Genomic DNA, 12,637 nt, shown 5'->3' with positions numbered 1-12,637 from the left:
AGCATAATTTTTTTTTTTTTCAAAGTTCGCATCCCCATTGAAGTCTATTGCGGTTCGCGAACTTTAACGCGAACCGAACGTTCCGCGGAAGTTCGCGAACCCGGTTCGCAAACCTAAAATCGGAGGTTCGGCCCAACTCTAATCAGGAGTCACAGAGGTCATAAGCAGCAAGATCTGGTGATCGGGAAGAAGATATGATGGTGCATCCACCATACACATCTCATTACAGGGTAAATCTCAGCTATCGCTGGACTCCTGGTGATGCCCATCCCTTTACAGCAGGGGTGTCAAACTCAAATACAATGTGGGGCGAAAAGGAACTCTGGGACCAAGTTGTGGGCCAACCTCAATGTCTACTGGCTTCCTACCTCCCTTATTAAGTTTCCTGGTATCTAATATATTTGGCTCCCTCCTTCCCCTATACAGTTCCCTGGTGTTTAGTGGCCCCCACCCTCCCCTATACAGCTCCCTGGTGTCTAGGGCTCCCCTCCCTCCCCTATACAGTTCCCTGGTGTCTAGTGGCTCCCCTCCCTCCCCTATACAGTTCCCTGGTGTCTAGTGGCTCCCCTCCCTCCCCAATACAGTTCCCTGGTGTTTAGTGGCTCCCCTCCCTCCCCTATACAGTTCCCTGGTGTCTACCGGCCCCCTCCCTCCACCATACAGTTTCCTGGTGTCTAGTGGCTCCCCTCCCTCCCCTATACAGCTCCCTGGTGTCTAGTGCTCCCCTCCCTCCCCTATACAGTTCCCTGGTGTCTAGTGGCTCCCCTCCCTCCCCTATACAGTTCCCTGGTGTCTAGTGGCTCCCCTCCCTCCCCAATACAGTTCCCTGGTGTCTAGTGGCTCCCCTCCCTCCCCTATACAGTTCCCTGGTGTCTACCGGCCCCCTCCCTCCACCATACAGTTTCCTGGTGTCTAGTGGCTCCCCTCCCTCCCCTATACAGTTCCCTGGTGTCTAGTGGCTCCCCTCCCTCCCCTATACAGCTCCCTGGTGTCTAGTGCTCCCCTCCCTCCCCTATACAGTTCCCTGGTGTCTAGTGGCTCCCCTCCCTCCCCTATACAGTTCCCTGGTGTCTAGTGGCTCCCCTCCCTCCCCAATACAGTTCCCTGGTGTCTAGTGGCTCCCCTCCCTCCCTATACAGTTCCCTGGTGTCTACCGGCCCCCCTCCCTCCACCATACAGTTTCCTGGTGTCTAGTGGCTCCCCTCCCTTCACCATACAGTTTCCTGGTGTCTAGTGGCTCCCCTCCCTCCCCTATACAGCTCCCTGGTGTCTAGTGCTCCCCTCCCTCCCCTATACAGTTCCCTGGTGTCTAGTGGCTCCCCTCCCTCCCCTATACAGTTCCCTGGTGTCTAGTGGCTCCCCTCCCTCCCCAATACAGTTCCCTGGTGTCTAGTGGCTCCCCTCCCTCCCCAATACAGTTCCCTGGTGTCTACCGGCCCCCTCCCTCCACCATACAGTTTCCTGGTGTCTAGTGGCTCCCCTCCCTCCCCTATACAGTTCCCTGGTGTCTAGTGGCTCCCCTCCCTCCCCAATACAGTTCCCTGGTGTCTAGTGGCTCCCCTCCCTCCCCTATACAGTTCCCTGGTGTCTACCGGCCCCCTCCCTCCACCATACAGTTTCCTGGTGTCTAGTGGCTCCCCTCCCTCCCCTATACAGTTCCCTGGTGTCTAGTGCTTTCCCCCTTCCCATATGGCTTTCCTGGTGATCTAGGGATTATCCTCCAATATAGCTTCTCAGGTGGTCTAAAGTGTGTGTGTGTGTGTGTGTGGGGGGGGGGGGGGGGGGAGGGGGGTATGCGGTTTGGGGGCGGGGTCTGGGGGGAGCATCATTACTTACCTACAGTTTGCTGCTCCTCCGGCCTCCTGCCAGTACAACATTCGCCATCTTATCCACCTCACTGGCAGCATCTGGAGGATTTTGAAACTCCTGGCAGAGGCTCATTCTCGCATGCGCCATGATGCATGCTGGGAGATGTAGTCCATGCATGGGTGTACAGAGCAGTACTAGCATTCATGGACTACATCTCCCAGCATGCACTGCAGTGCGAGAGACACAAAATCCTGCAAATGTTGCCAGTGGAGAAGATGACGGGGCCAAAGGAGCAGCACCCCATAAGTAAGTACTAATTCTCCCCCCCAAACCCTGCTCCCCTTCCCCCCCCAATGGCACACATTGTTACTAACCTCCCTTATGGGGAGGTTCGTTTAAGAAAAATGGTGCTCACGTCTCTTTAAGGATTGCTCCAGATAGGAAATGGCAGCGATAATATTGACAGGGGCAAACGCAGGATTTTTAAGGGGGGGGGGGGTTTCCTGAAAGGTCCAGAAGCACGTATGTCCCGAGTGCTTCCGAATACAGGTGGCTCCATACTGCCCATGCACAAAAGTGCGCTGGCGTATTACGGAGCTGCCTATCTTTGGAAGTACTCTAAGACACGAGTGTTTCTGAGGGCTTCTGGTAGCAGCAAATGTGAACGGGGTACAGCGCTGGCACAACTCCCCAAGAGAGGAGCAGGAGATAGACTTAGTTTGGACAATTCAGTGGAATATGCTACATAGTTTCACATAGCGCAAGCGATACCCATATGATGCAGGGATATATGCATCTGCGGAAGATGTCGGCGCTACATAAATACTAAATAATAATATTTTGCCTCACCAGGATTGCACTTTTATTTAGCTTTCCTGTAAGACAAGAACACACAGTCAGCTCTAGGGGAAGAGGGAAACAAAGGTGAATGAAGGAGGCTGGTGCACACCAAGAGGGCTTCTGAGCGTTTTTTAAATCAACAGTGATTTGAAAAGCGCTTGGCTAATGTTACCCTATGTGGGTGTTCCCACAGCAGCGTTGTGATTTTTTCAAAATCGCAGGTATACTGCATGTAGCATTTTTTTGAGCAATTCATTTAGAAATCGCTCTGAAAATCGCTTCACAAAATTGCACTCACTAATTGCTAGCAATTGCTATTGTGATTTTGGCGTGCACTAGCCCAGAGAGAGGAGTGGAGAAATTGAGAATAGCCTGAGATGGAGCATTATCTGTATTGCAGTCCCACATCACACTGAGGCTACTTGCCTGTAATAGGACTCCTGTCCCTGCCAGTCTCTCACACAAGTCAGAAAGCAGCCATCCTGGAGTCTAGGGACTGTCAAAAACTTTTCAACTTGTATAACACCTTATCCACACATGCAGTCATTATAACATAGGGGAGAGACCAGACAGATGTTTGCCCACGGACCCTCCAGGCAAGCTCTGCATCATGCTGTGTATATTTACCAGATTGCCTGTCCTCTAATTGCACTTTTATCAGCTAGCCTAGTGCTTCACCTGAATACACCAGACACAAATCTCTGAATGAAAGGCTGCCTGGGGGGAGATTGCCCCCCTTCCAGCCAGCACTAGGGGAAGGAGGAAACCAATAGTGAATGCAGATAGCGTATCTGTATTGCAGTCCCACATCACACAGGCTACTTGCATGTAATGTGTCTCCTGTCCCTGCCAGCCAAATCCAAAAAAGCTTTATTGGCAGGACCAAATACATTTAGCATTGCCAAAGCAAAAACAAAACATTAACAACATAGTGGGGGGGGGGGGGGGGGGGGGATTGTGGGAATAGGGGAATGATATAGGTATACCGTCCATAGGGGTGTGGAGGATGTAAGGGATGGTCAGCCTCTCACACAAGCTGCAGGCAGCCCACCTGGAGTTTAGGGACTGTCAAAACTTTTCAACCTGTGACATACCTTATGTAGCTGTCTACATGCAGTCTTTACAATAGGGAAAGCTGAGTTTTCCCACAGTCCCTGCAGGAGGCAAGCCTTTACCAGCTCCCCCGCTTCAGCTCAGCGATTTCAGGGAATTTTTTTTAAAGGTACAGGAGTCTCAGGGGGGTGTTCCATACATCCGGAACCCCCGTCTGGATACGCCAGTGATTGGAGGAACTGATGAAGGAATCTGAAAGCCTTTTACCAATACAGGATACCCCAGATATCCACACCTTTCAGGGAAATCAATGCATAGTAATATAGTAGCATATTAAGCACAAAAACATTCAATGCGTTTACATGGAAACAACAAAGATATTTCTTAAGGTGGCCACACACAATACAATAAAATGATCCGATTTTACGGCAATTCGATAAAAAAGATTTGAATTCCCCAAAAATCGAAAGCTTTCATTTTATTCTAGCAATCTGATTGGATTTCCTGTTTTTATTCAATAAAAGTTGATCGTGAGTGGTGGATATTTCTGATCAATTTTTATGAAAATTGAATGGTGTGTGGTAGTTTGTCAATTTATTAATATATAAACCCAAGCTATTTTCTCAGAGTATCCAATCATTTTTATCATAATTGAGGAAAAATTGACAATAGGTGTGTAGTACATTGGTCAGATTTTTGAAATGTTACAATCAGTCGGAAAAATGGATTGCTATCCTGGAATTGAACAGATATTTAAACAATTGTATGGTGTGTGGCATGGATGGTTGGCAGCCAGGTATTGGCAACGCACCTTGGGGTCTTGTAGCGCCGGGACGCCGGGGTTCAGACTGAGGGTACAGGTGACGGAGGCTGCACTCCTGTTCACTATGGGGATGCTTCTCTTCACAGTCTGACCGATGCCCACTGCTCCGAAATGTGTCACTTTATATTTGGGATCAGCAACTTCCACCTGCAAGAAACAGAAGGATATTATATTATATATTATATTGCTGCAGCACCAGGCCCTGTGCAGTGCAGCGATGGAATAAGATATAATGGGGCTCTAGGCAAAGTAGTAGATTTTAGACTCCCTAGTGGCCCTTTTGGTAAGCTGAAGTGAAGAGAGGTCTGAGAAGGTGGCAGGTGAGCCCCTTGACACACACTAGGCCCCAAGCACCTGCCTAGGTTGCCTGGTGGATGATCCTGCTCTGTGTGCAGCAACTCAGTGGCAGAACTTGTTCCTCCCCGTGTAGAAACGTCTAACTGATTCTTCTTAAATAACCGATGTCACATAAATAACGTCTGAACTAACTGGTCATTGCCCTGTCACACTGGGGTGGTGCGGTGTGGTCATTTTACTGCCAGCCACTGAGACTAATGAAAGTCTATGGGGGACGTTCACACTGACACAGTGCAGGGCGATACGACAGGAGTGACGTTTTCACCGCATCCCTGACGCAAGGACAGCTCTCTGCTGCTGCACAGTTCTGCGGTGACATCCAGCAGACCAGAAGTCATGTAAGTCTATGGTGACGCAGGGTTTTTAAAAATTTACGCGGCGTCGTTGCGGCCCACATGTTCAGAAGTGTGTTTTTACAATATGCTTCCGTATTTCCCGAAACAGGAGGCGAGCATCACTTCCTGTTTGGCTGTCAGCCAGAAGGGGATTACTGTGTATTAAAGTGGCTATCCCAGAAGGCCTGTTTTTGGCGGTGCAGCACCGCTAACGCCAATTCTCAGTATAAACCGGGCCTCAAGATCTGTGTCAGCCTCCATACAGCCTGCTGATAGCCCGTACTTTTGGACTGCTTCACATGATCAGATTTTTAAGATAGAGTACTGGTTAAGGGCTCCGCCTTCGACATGGGAGACCAGGGTTTGAATTCTGGCTGGGGTCAGTACCTATTCAGTAAGGAGTCCTTAGGCAAGACTTCCTAACACTGCAGGGTGGCCGCTTGAGCGCATCATAGTGGCTTCAGCTCTGGAGCGCTTTGAGTCCGACAGGAGAAAATCACTTTACAAATGTTAGGATTATTACTATAATTTAAAAGTCTAGTTTTGCTCCAGAACTGTAATATTTGAGAACTCCGTTTACTAAGCTAAGTGTTTGGATGAATAACAGAACGAATAAAATTGCTTATTTATTACATTTATTTATACATTATTTAGTCAGTGTTTAGCCATTGTAAAATCATTCCTCACACCGCTTTATAGTCTGACATTTATCACTGGGGGCGGCCTGTCAGTTGCAGCTCTGGGGAATGTTTGTTTGCGGGGGCTCTAAAGCCAGTACAAAATATACCTGGTCTCCCAGAATTCTCTGGAAGGAAAATTCCGCATAGCTAAACAGCCTAGGCTAAGCATCGCTGGGAGGGCGGAGCTACATACCAATATACAGCAATATATAGATACAGGAAGTGTTATTGGTGCTGAAAGGAGGATAATTACTGAATTCCTGAATAATGTACTGAAAGAAGCAGTGAGGTGTGATGGGAATTCAGAGATCACAGAGCCATTACCTTCATCTCTATCCCCTGGCCCTGCAGCTGGACATTCTGCTGGGTGTGGCCATTCATCTGGAAGACCACCGTCTCTTGGTACAGCATGGCTGCCCGCGGATAGAAGATGATGGGGATCTCCATCTTTCCTCCAGGGGGCAGCACATCGGAGGAGAATTCCAGCACCATGTGAGCCGTGTTACTGTACAGACAATCGATACTAGCGGGAGAGAAATATGATTATTATTTGTATTTATAGAGCGCCAACGTATTCCATAGCGCTATACCAACGTGAAAAACATGGTGAGCATAGATACAAATGCAGTTCAATGATGCAGTTCAATACCATCGGGACAACCAGTGACACCAGTACCGATACACACTGTACAACCTGGACAACCAGTGACACCAGTACCGGTACACACTGTACAACCTGGACAACCAGTGACACCAGTACCGATACACACTGTACAACCTGGACAACAGTGACACCAGTACCGATACACACTGTACAACCTGGACAACCAGTGACACCAGTACCGGTACACACTGTACAACCTGGACAACCAGTGACACCAGTACCGGTACACACTGTACAACCTGGACAACCAGTGACACCAGTACCGATACACACTGTACAACCTGGACAACCAGTGACACCAGTACCGATACACACTGTACAACCTGGACAACCAGTGACACCAGTACCGATACACACTGTACAACCTGGACAACCAGTGACACCAGTACCGATACACACTGTACAACCTGGACAACCAGTGACACCAGTACCGGTACACACTGTACAACCTGGACAACCAGTGACACCAGTACCGATACACACTGTACAACCTGGACAACCAGTGACACCAGTACCGATACACACTGTACAACCTGGACAACCAGTGACACAAGTACCGATACACACTGTACAACCTGGACAACCAGTGACACCAGTACCGATACACACTGTACAACCTGGACAACCAGTGACACCAGTACCGATACACACTGTACAACCTGGACAACCAGTGACACCAGTACCGGTACACACTGTACAACCTGGACAACCAGTGACACCAGTACCGATACACACTGTACAACCTGGACAACCAGTGACACCAGTACCGATACACACTGTACAACCTGGACAACCAGTGACACCAGTACCGGTACACACTGTACAACCTGGACAACCAGTGACACCAGTACCGGTACACACTGTACAACCTGGACAACCAGTGACACCAGTACCGATACACACTGTACAACCTGGACAACCAGTGACACCAGTACCGATACACACTGTACAACCTGGACAACCAGTGACACCAGTACCGATACACACTGTACAACCTGGACAACCAGTGACACCAGTACCGGTACACACTGTACAACCTGGACAACCAGTGACACCAGTACCGGTACACACTGTACAACCTGGACAACCAGTGACACCAGTACCGATACACACTGTACAACCTGGACAACCAGTGACACCAGTACCGATACACACTGTACAACCTGGACAACCAGTGACACAAGTACCGATACACACTGTACAACCTGGACAACCAGTGACACCAGTACCGGTACACACTGTACAACCTGGACAACCAGTGACACCAGTACCGATACACACTGTACAACCTGGACAACCAGTGACACCAGTACCGATACACACTGTACAACCTGGACAACCAGTGACACCAGTACCGGTACACACTGTACAACCTGGACAACCAGTGACACCAGTACCGGTACACACTGTACAACCTGGACAAAAAGTGACACCAGTACCGATACACACTGTACAACCTGGACAACCAGTGACACAAGTACCGATACACACTGTACAACCTGGACAACCAGTGACACCAGTACCGGTACACACTGTACAACCTGGACAACCAGTGACACCAGTACCGATACACACTGTACAACCTGGACAACCAGTGACACCAGTACCGATACACACTGTACAACCTGGACAACCAGTGACACCAGTACCGATACACACTGTACAACCTGGACAACCAGTGACACCAGTACCGGTACACACTGTACAACCTGGACAACCAGTGACACCAGTACCGATACACACTGTACAACCTGGACAACCAGTGACACCAGTACCGATACACACTGTACAACCTGGACAACCAGTGACACAAGTACCGATACACACTGTACAACCTGGACAACCAGTGACACCAGTACCGGTACACACTGTACAACCTGGACAACCAGTGACACAAGTAAGGGCCGGATCACACGGACGGCAAGCAGCTTCGGGCGGCCGGAAGCCACGTCCTCCTGTGACGTCTCGTTCGGGGGTTGGCGGTACGCCGATCGTCAGCTTCCCGTCGCGATCAGCATTTTTTGTCCCATGATGCCACGGTGGCTAGGCGACCATGGATATCGGCTGAAACGATGCAGTAAATCGGGATTGGAACGCGGCGTTTGCGCAATTGCCAGTAACCGCACAATGCTAAGCGCTCCCATTCGCTTGAATGGGAGCGTTTAGCTGACGAGTCCCGAATGCTTGGCGGTAACCGATGCAAAGCGTCCGTGTGAACCAATCCATATGATACATACAACGGATGTGTAGTTTGAATTACATCACTATATACTGATAGATGTTCATTTGATGAACTGCACAGAAACAGGAAACAGAAGGGGGAGCTCTCTGCCCTTGCAAGCTTACAATCTAGTACATTGTATGGCAATAATATTTTATTTGGAAATAAAGGTGTCTATTTTTCCGTTTAGTGTTTTTTATATTATAATAATTATTCCAAGACCTGAATTACAAAATCTACAGTAATGACATACATAGTAACAAATTCCCTAAGGTAACTATTTATATATATTTTTTTAAATGGTGTAATTTTTTTTATTTTTTTACTTAAGTGTTTTGTTTTGGTATCTATGGTGTAGGGGAGGAAGGGGTTAAAAATATTTAAACACTAATCCATAGGAGAATTAAATAGTGTTTTTTGAGTGCATTTGGATGTATTTTTACTTTTTGGCCACAAGACTGTGCTCTGTATTGAGTAAATCTAAGACGGTGTAATGTCTGATTGCGCTGCCTGGAAGCTCCTCCCACACTGAGTAGCACGCATGCTCAGTGTGAAGTTAATGATGCTGCTGGAGGTAAAATACTAAATATCTTCACTTTCACACATCCTACACTCCGCAAATTTTCAGGGTAGGGAGGGGACCCCCCGAACGACCTCTATGCCAAATTGCAGCCCCCGAGCCCCGCTGGTTCAGGAGATAGATTACAGAAACCTATCTTGGGAACCAGTGGGTCTCGGGGGCTGCAATTTGGTATAGAGGTCGTTCGGGGGGTTCCCTCCCTACCCTGACAATGTGGGGAGTGTAAGAGGTGTGGGAGCGGAGATATTTAGTATTTTACCTCCAGCAGCATCATTCTATAGGAAATGTGGCTGCACAGTCTCCTCCTACTGCGCATGCGCGGCAGCGCTAATCCACAGGCAGCGTCATCAGACACTACACCAGCAGCATCATTATACAGGAAATGTGGCCGCACAGTCTCCTACTGCGCATGCAGGGGCAGCACAACTCCACAGGCAGCGTCATCAGACACTACACCGGCTGGGAGGAGTTATTACAGAGAGGGGAAATGTGGCCGCACAGCCTCCTACTGCGCATGCAGGGGCAGCACAACTCCACAGGCAGCGTCATCAGACACTACACCGGCTGGGAGGAGTTATTACAGAGAGGGGAAATGTGGCCGCACAGCCTCCTACTGCGCATGCAGGGGCAGCACAACTCCACAGGCAGCGTCATCAGACACTACACCGGCTGGGAGGAGTTATTACAGAGAGGGGAAATGTGGCCGCACAGCCTCCTACTGCGCATGCGGGGGCAGCACAACTCCACAGGCAGCGTCATCAGACACTACACCGGCTGGGAGGAGTTATTACAGAGAGGGGAAATGTGGCCGCACAGTCTCCTACTGCGCATGCGCGGCAGCGCTAATCCACAGGCAGCGTCATCAGACACAACACCGGAACAAATGTTTACATTTTGTTTCTGTCTGATTTTTTTCTCATCAACCCTGCAGGAAGCTGTGAGTCATCAGAGACTCAGTGATCGGGGATTGCATTCCCCGATCACGGAGGGACAGGACTGCAGCGATTGCGGACGGGAGAAATGCGGCAATCATGAGCGGCGTCGGTAAACAAACAGTACGCTTATCTACTCCCCTGCAGGGGCGTAGATAAGCATCTGCAGAATCCTGAAGTGGTTAAAACCCACGTATTTTATTTGCTAATTTATCTCGGTTATTACACCATTTAAATTATGTCCCTACAACAATGTATGGGGTCAATCATTTATCTGGAAATAAAGGTGCATTTTTCATTTTGCGCCCATCACTATTTACAAGTTTATAATTTAAAAAATTATAGTAATATACTCTCTTGACATGCATATAAAAAAGTTCAGACCCTAAGGTAACTATTTATGTTGTTGTTTTTTTTAAATTGTAATTTTTTTTTAATTAAAAATTTTATTTGGGTTTTTTTGGAGTGAGGAGGAAAACGGGTAATTTGAAATGCAATTGATTGCGTATATTAAAAACAAATGTATGTAGATGTAGTTTTACTATTTGGCCACAAGATGGCCACAGTAATTTTTGGGTTTTTCATCCTGTAAGCGAGAGCTCTCGCTTACAGGAACTGAAGGGATGACAGGAAATGTAGAAAAATCGCAGCTTTTCAGAGAAACCGTTGTTTTTTTGTAGGGAGACATAGATCAATGAATAGGAACTGTGATCCCATTCACTGATCTCCGGGCTAACAGAAGGTGGCGGGAGCACACCCGGCTCAGATGCAGCACGGCAAGCTACCTGCACAGATATATCCGTCCAGATAGACCTAGGTGGTTAAAACTCAAGTACATTGGTCATACAATGAGAACACTGTATTCTGTGAAAAATCTTTTGTGCTTAGTAAAATTGTAGGAAGAAGAAGGGGGCTACAAAGGCTAAGATGGATATACAGTATACGTGAAGCTGTAAATAGGAGATTGTATGGCGTCTGACTTAAAGAGGAACTCCAGTGAAAATAATTTAATTAAAAAAAGTGCTTCATTTTTACCATAATTATGTATAAATGATTTAGTCAGTGTTTGCTCATTGTAAAATCTTTCCTCTCCCAGATTCACATTCTGACATGTATTACATGGTGACATTGTTACTGTGGGCAAGTTATGTAGCTGTTTCTAGCTGCTCTGGCTGTTACAGACAGCTTTAAACAGCCATTTCCTGTCTGTGAACATTGTTACATTGTGGCAGTTTGCCCAGAGTACCGCGGTATTCAGAGCCTCTTGTGGGAGGGGTTTCAGCACAAAATTAGTCACACAGCGCCCCCTGATGGTCTGTTTGTGAAAATCATTCTATTTCTCATGTAAAAGGGGGTATCAGCTACTGATTGGGATAAAGTTCAATTCTTGGTTGGAGTTTCTCTTTAAAGGACAACTGATGTGAAGAATATGGACACTGCCATATTTATTTCCTTTCAAACAATACCGGTTTCCTGGCAGCCCTGCTGATCTATTTGGCTGCAGTAGTGTCTGAATAACACCAGAAACAAGCATGCAGCTAAACTTGTCAGATCTGACAATAATGTCAGAAACACGTGATCTGCTGCATGCTTGTTCAGGGGCTATGGCTAATAGTATTAGAGGCAGAGGATCAGCAGGACTGCCAGGCAACTGGTATTGCTTAAAGGGAAATAAATATGGCAGCCTTCATATAACTCTTGCTACAGTTGCACTTTAAAGGCATTTAAGTTACAAAATTACAGATTGCCCAGCAAGCTCATGGTGAACCAGAACTCCCAGCAGTGTGTAAGAGGCTGACAGGGATCAAAAAGCCTCCTTACTAAAATGCTATGTTACTTTGAATGTGAGAACTGTACAGACTACTGTGTACCTACACCGCATGTGGGGGTAACTCAGCATCATGGCCTAGTCAGCCTTATTCTCATAACAAAAACGTGAAACAAACACTGTTGTTATCAGCAGTAATAAGTATAAAACCGTATATGGTGGCAACCAACCATTGGCTCTAATGCGTGTATGAACTGGCCACAAGAAGACCTTAGCACAGTCATCAGCTCACCTGACATCTCGGTCATCCTTGTTAACGACGAGTAGAGATTTCCGGACTGGCCTCATACCTTCATGGTAGATAAAACACTGGCCAAAGTTGTGTTCTGTGAAGGAGAAATGCACCCCAGGCCGTACTGCACTGCCTCCAATGTGACATGTTACCTCCGGACCATTCTCTATCTGTGAGGAGACACCATAGATGAATCAACAACACAAAATATCCCCTACCATCAAAGAGAGACAAGGGTAGATTTACTAAGGATGGAGAACAGAGGAGGACCGGGGAGAAGATA

General features: G+C 47.7%; 1 protein-coding gene across 2 annotated transcripts in view; it reads right to left on the bottom strand.

Moving 5' to 3' along the window:
- HYDIN (HYDIN axonemal central pair apparatus protein) overlaps positions 1 to 12,637 on the bottom strand; it is a 606,889-nt gene that overhangs the window by 19,199 nt on the left and 575,053 nt on the right. For both annotated transcript variants that reach the window (XM_068260328.1, XM_068260329.1), the window contains 3 exons: positions 12,355 to 12,524; positions 6,222 to 6,420; positions 4,514 to 4,672 (listed from right to left, as the gene is read on the bottom strand). In XM_068260328.1, the coding sequence (XP_068116429.1) occupies positions 4,514 to 4,672; positions 6,222 to 6,420; positions 12,355 to 12,524 (528 nt within the window). The remainder of the gene's footprint in view (positions 1 to 4,513; positions 4,673 to 6,221; positions 6,421 to 12,354; positions 12,525 to 12,637) is intronic.

The sequence above is a fragment of the Hyperolius riggenbachi genome, chromosome 11, assembly GCF_040937935.1.
Source record: "Hyperolius riggenbachi isolate aHypRig1 chromosome 11, aHypRig1.pri, whole genome shotgun sequence".
NCBI lineage: Eukaryota > Metazoa > Chordata > Amphibia > Anura > Hyperoliidae > Hyperolius > Hyperolius riggenbachi.
Note: the sequence above shows the minus strand (reverse complement) of the source record. Positions and strands in the feature narration are given on the sequence as shown.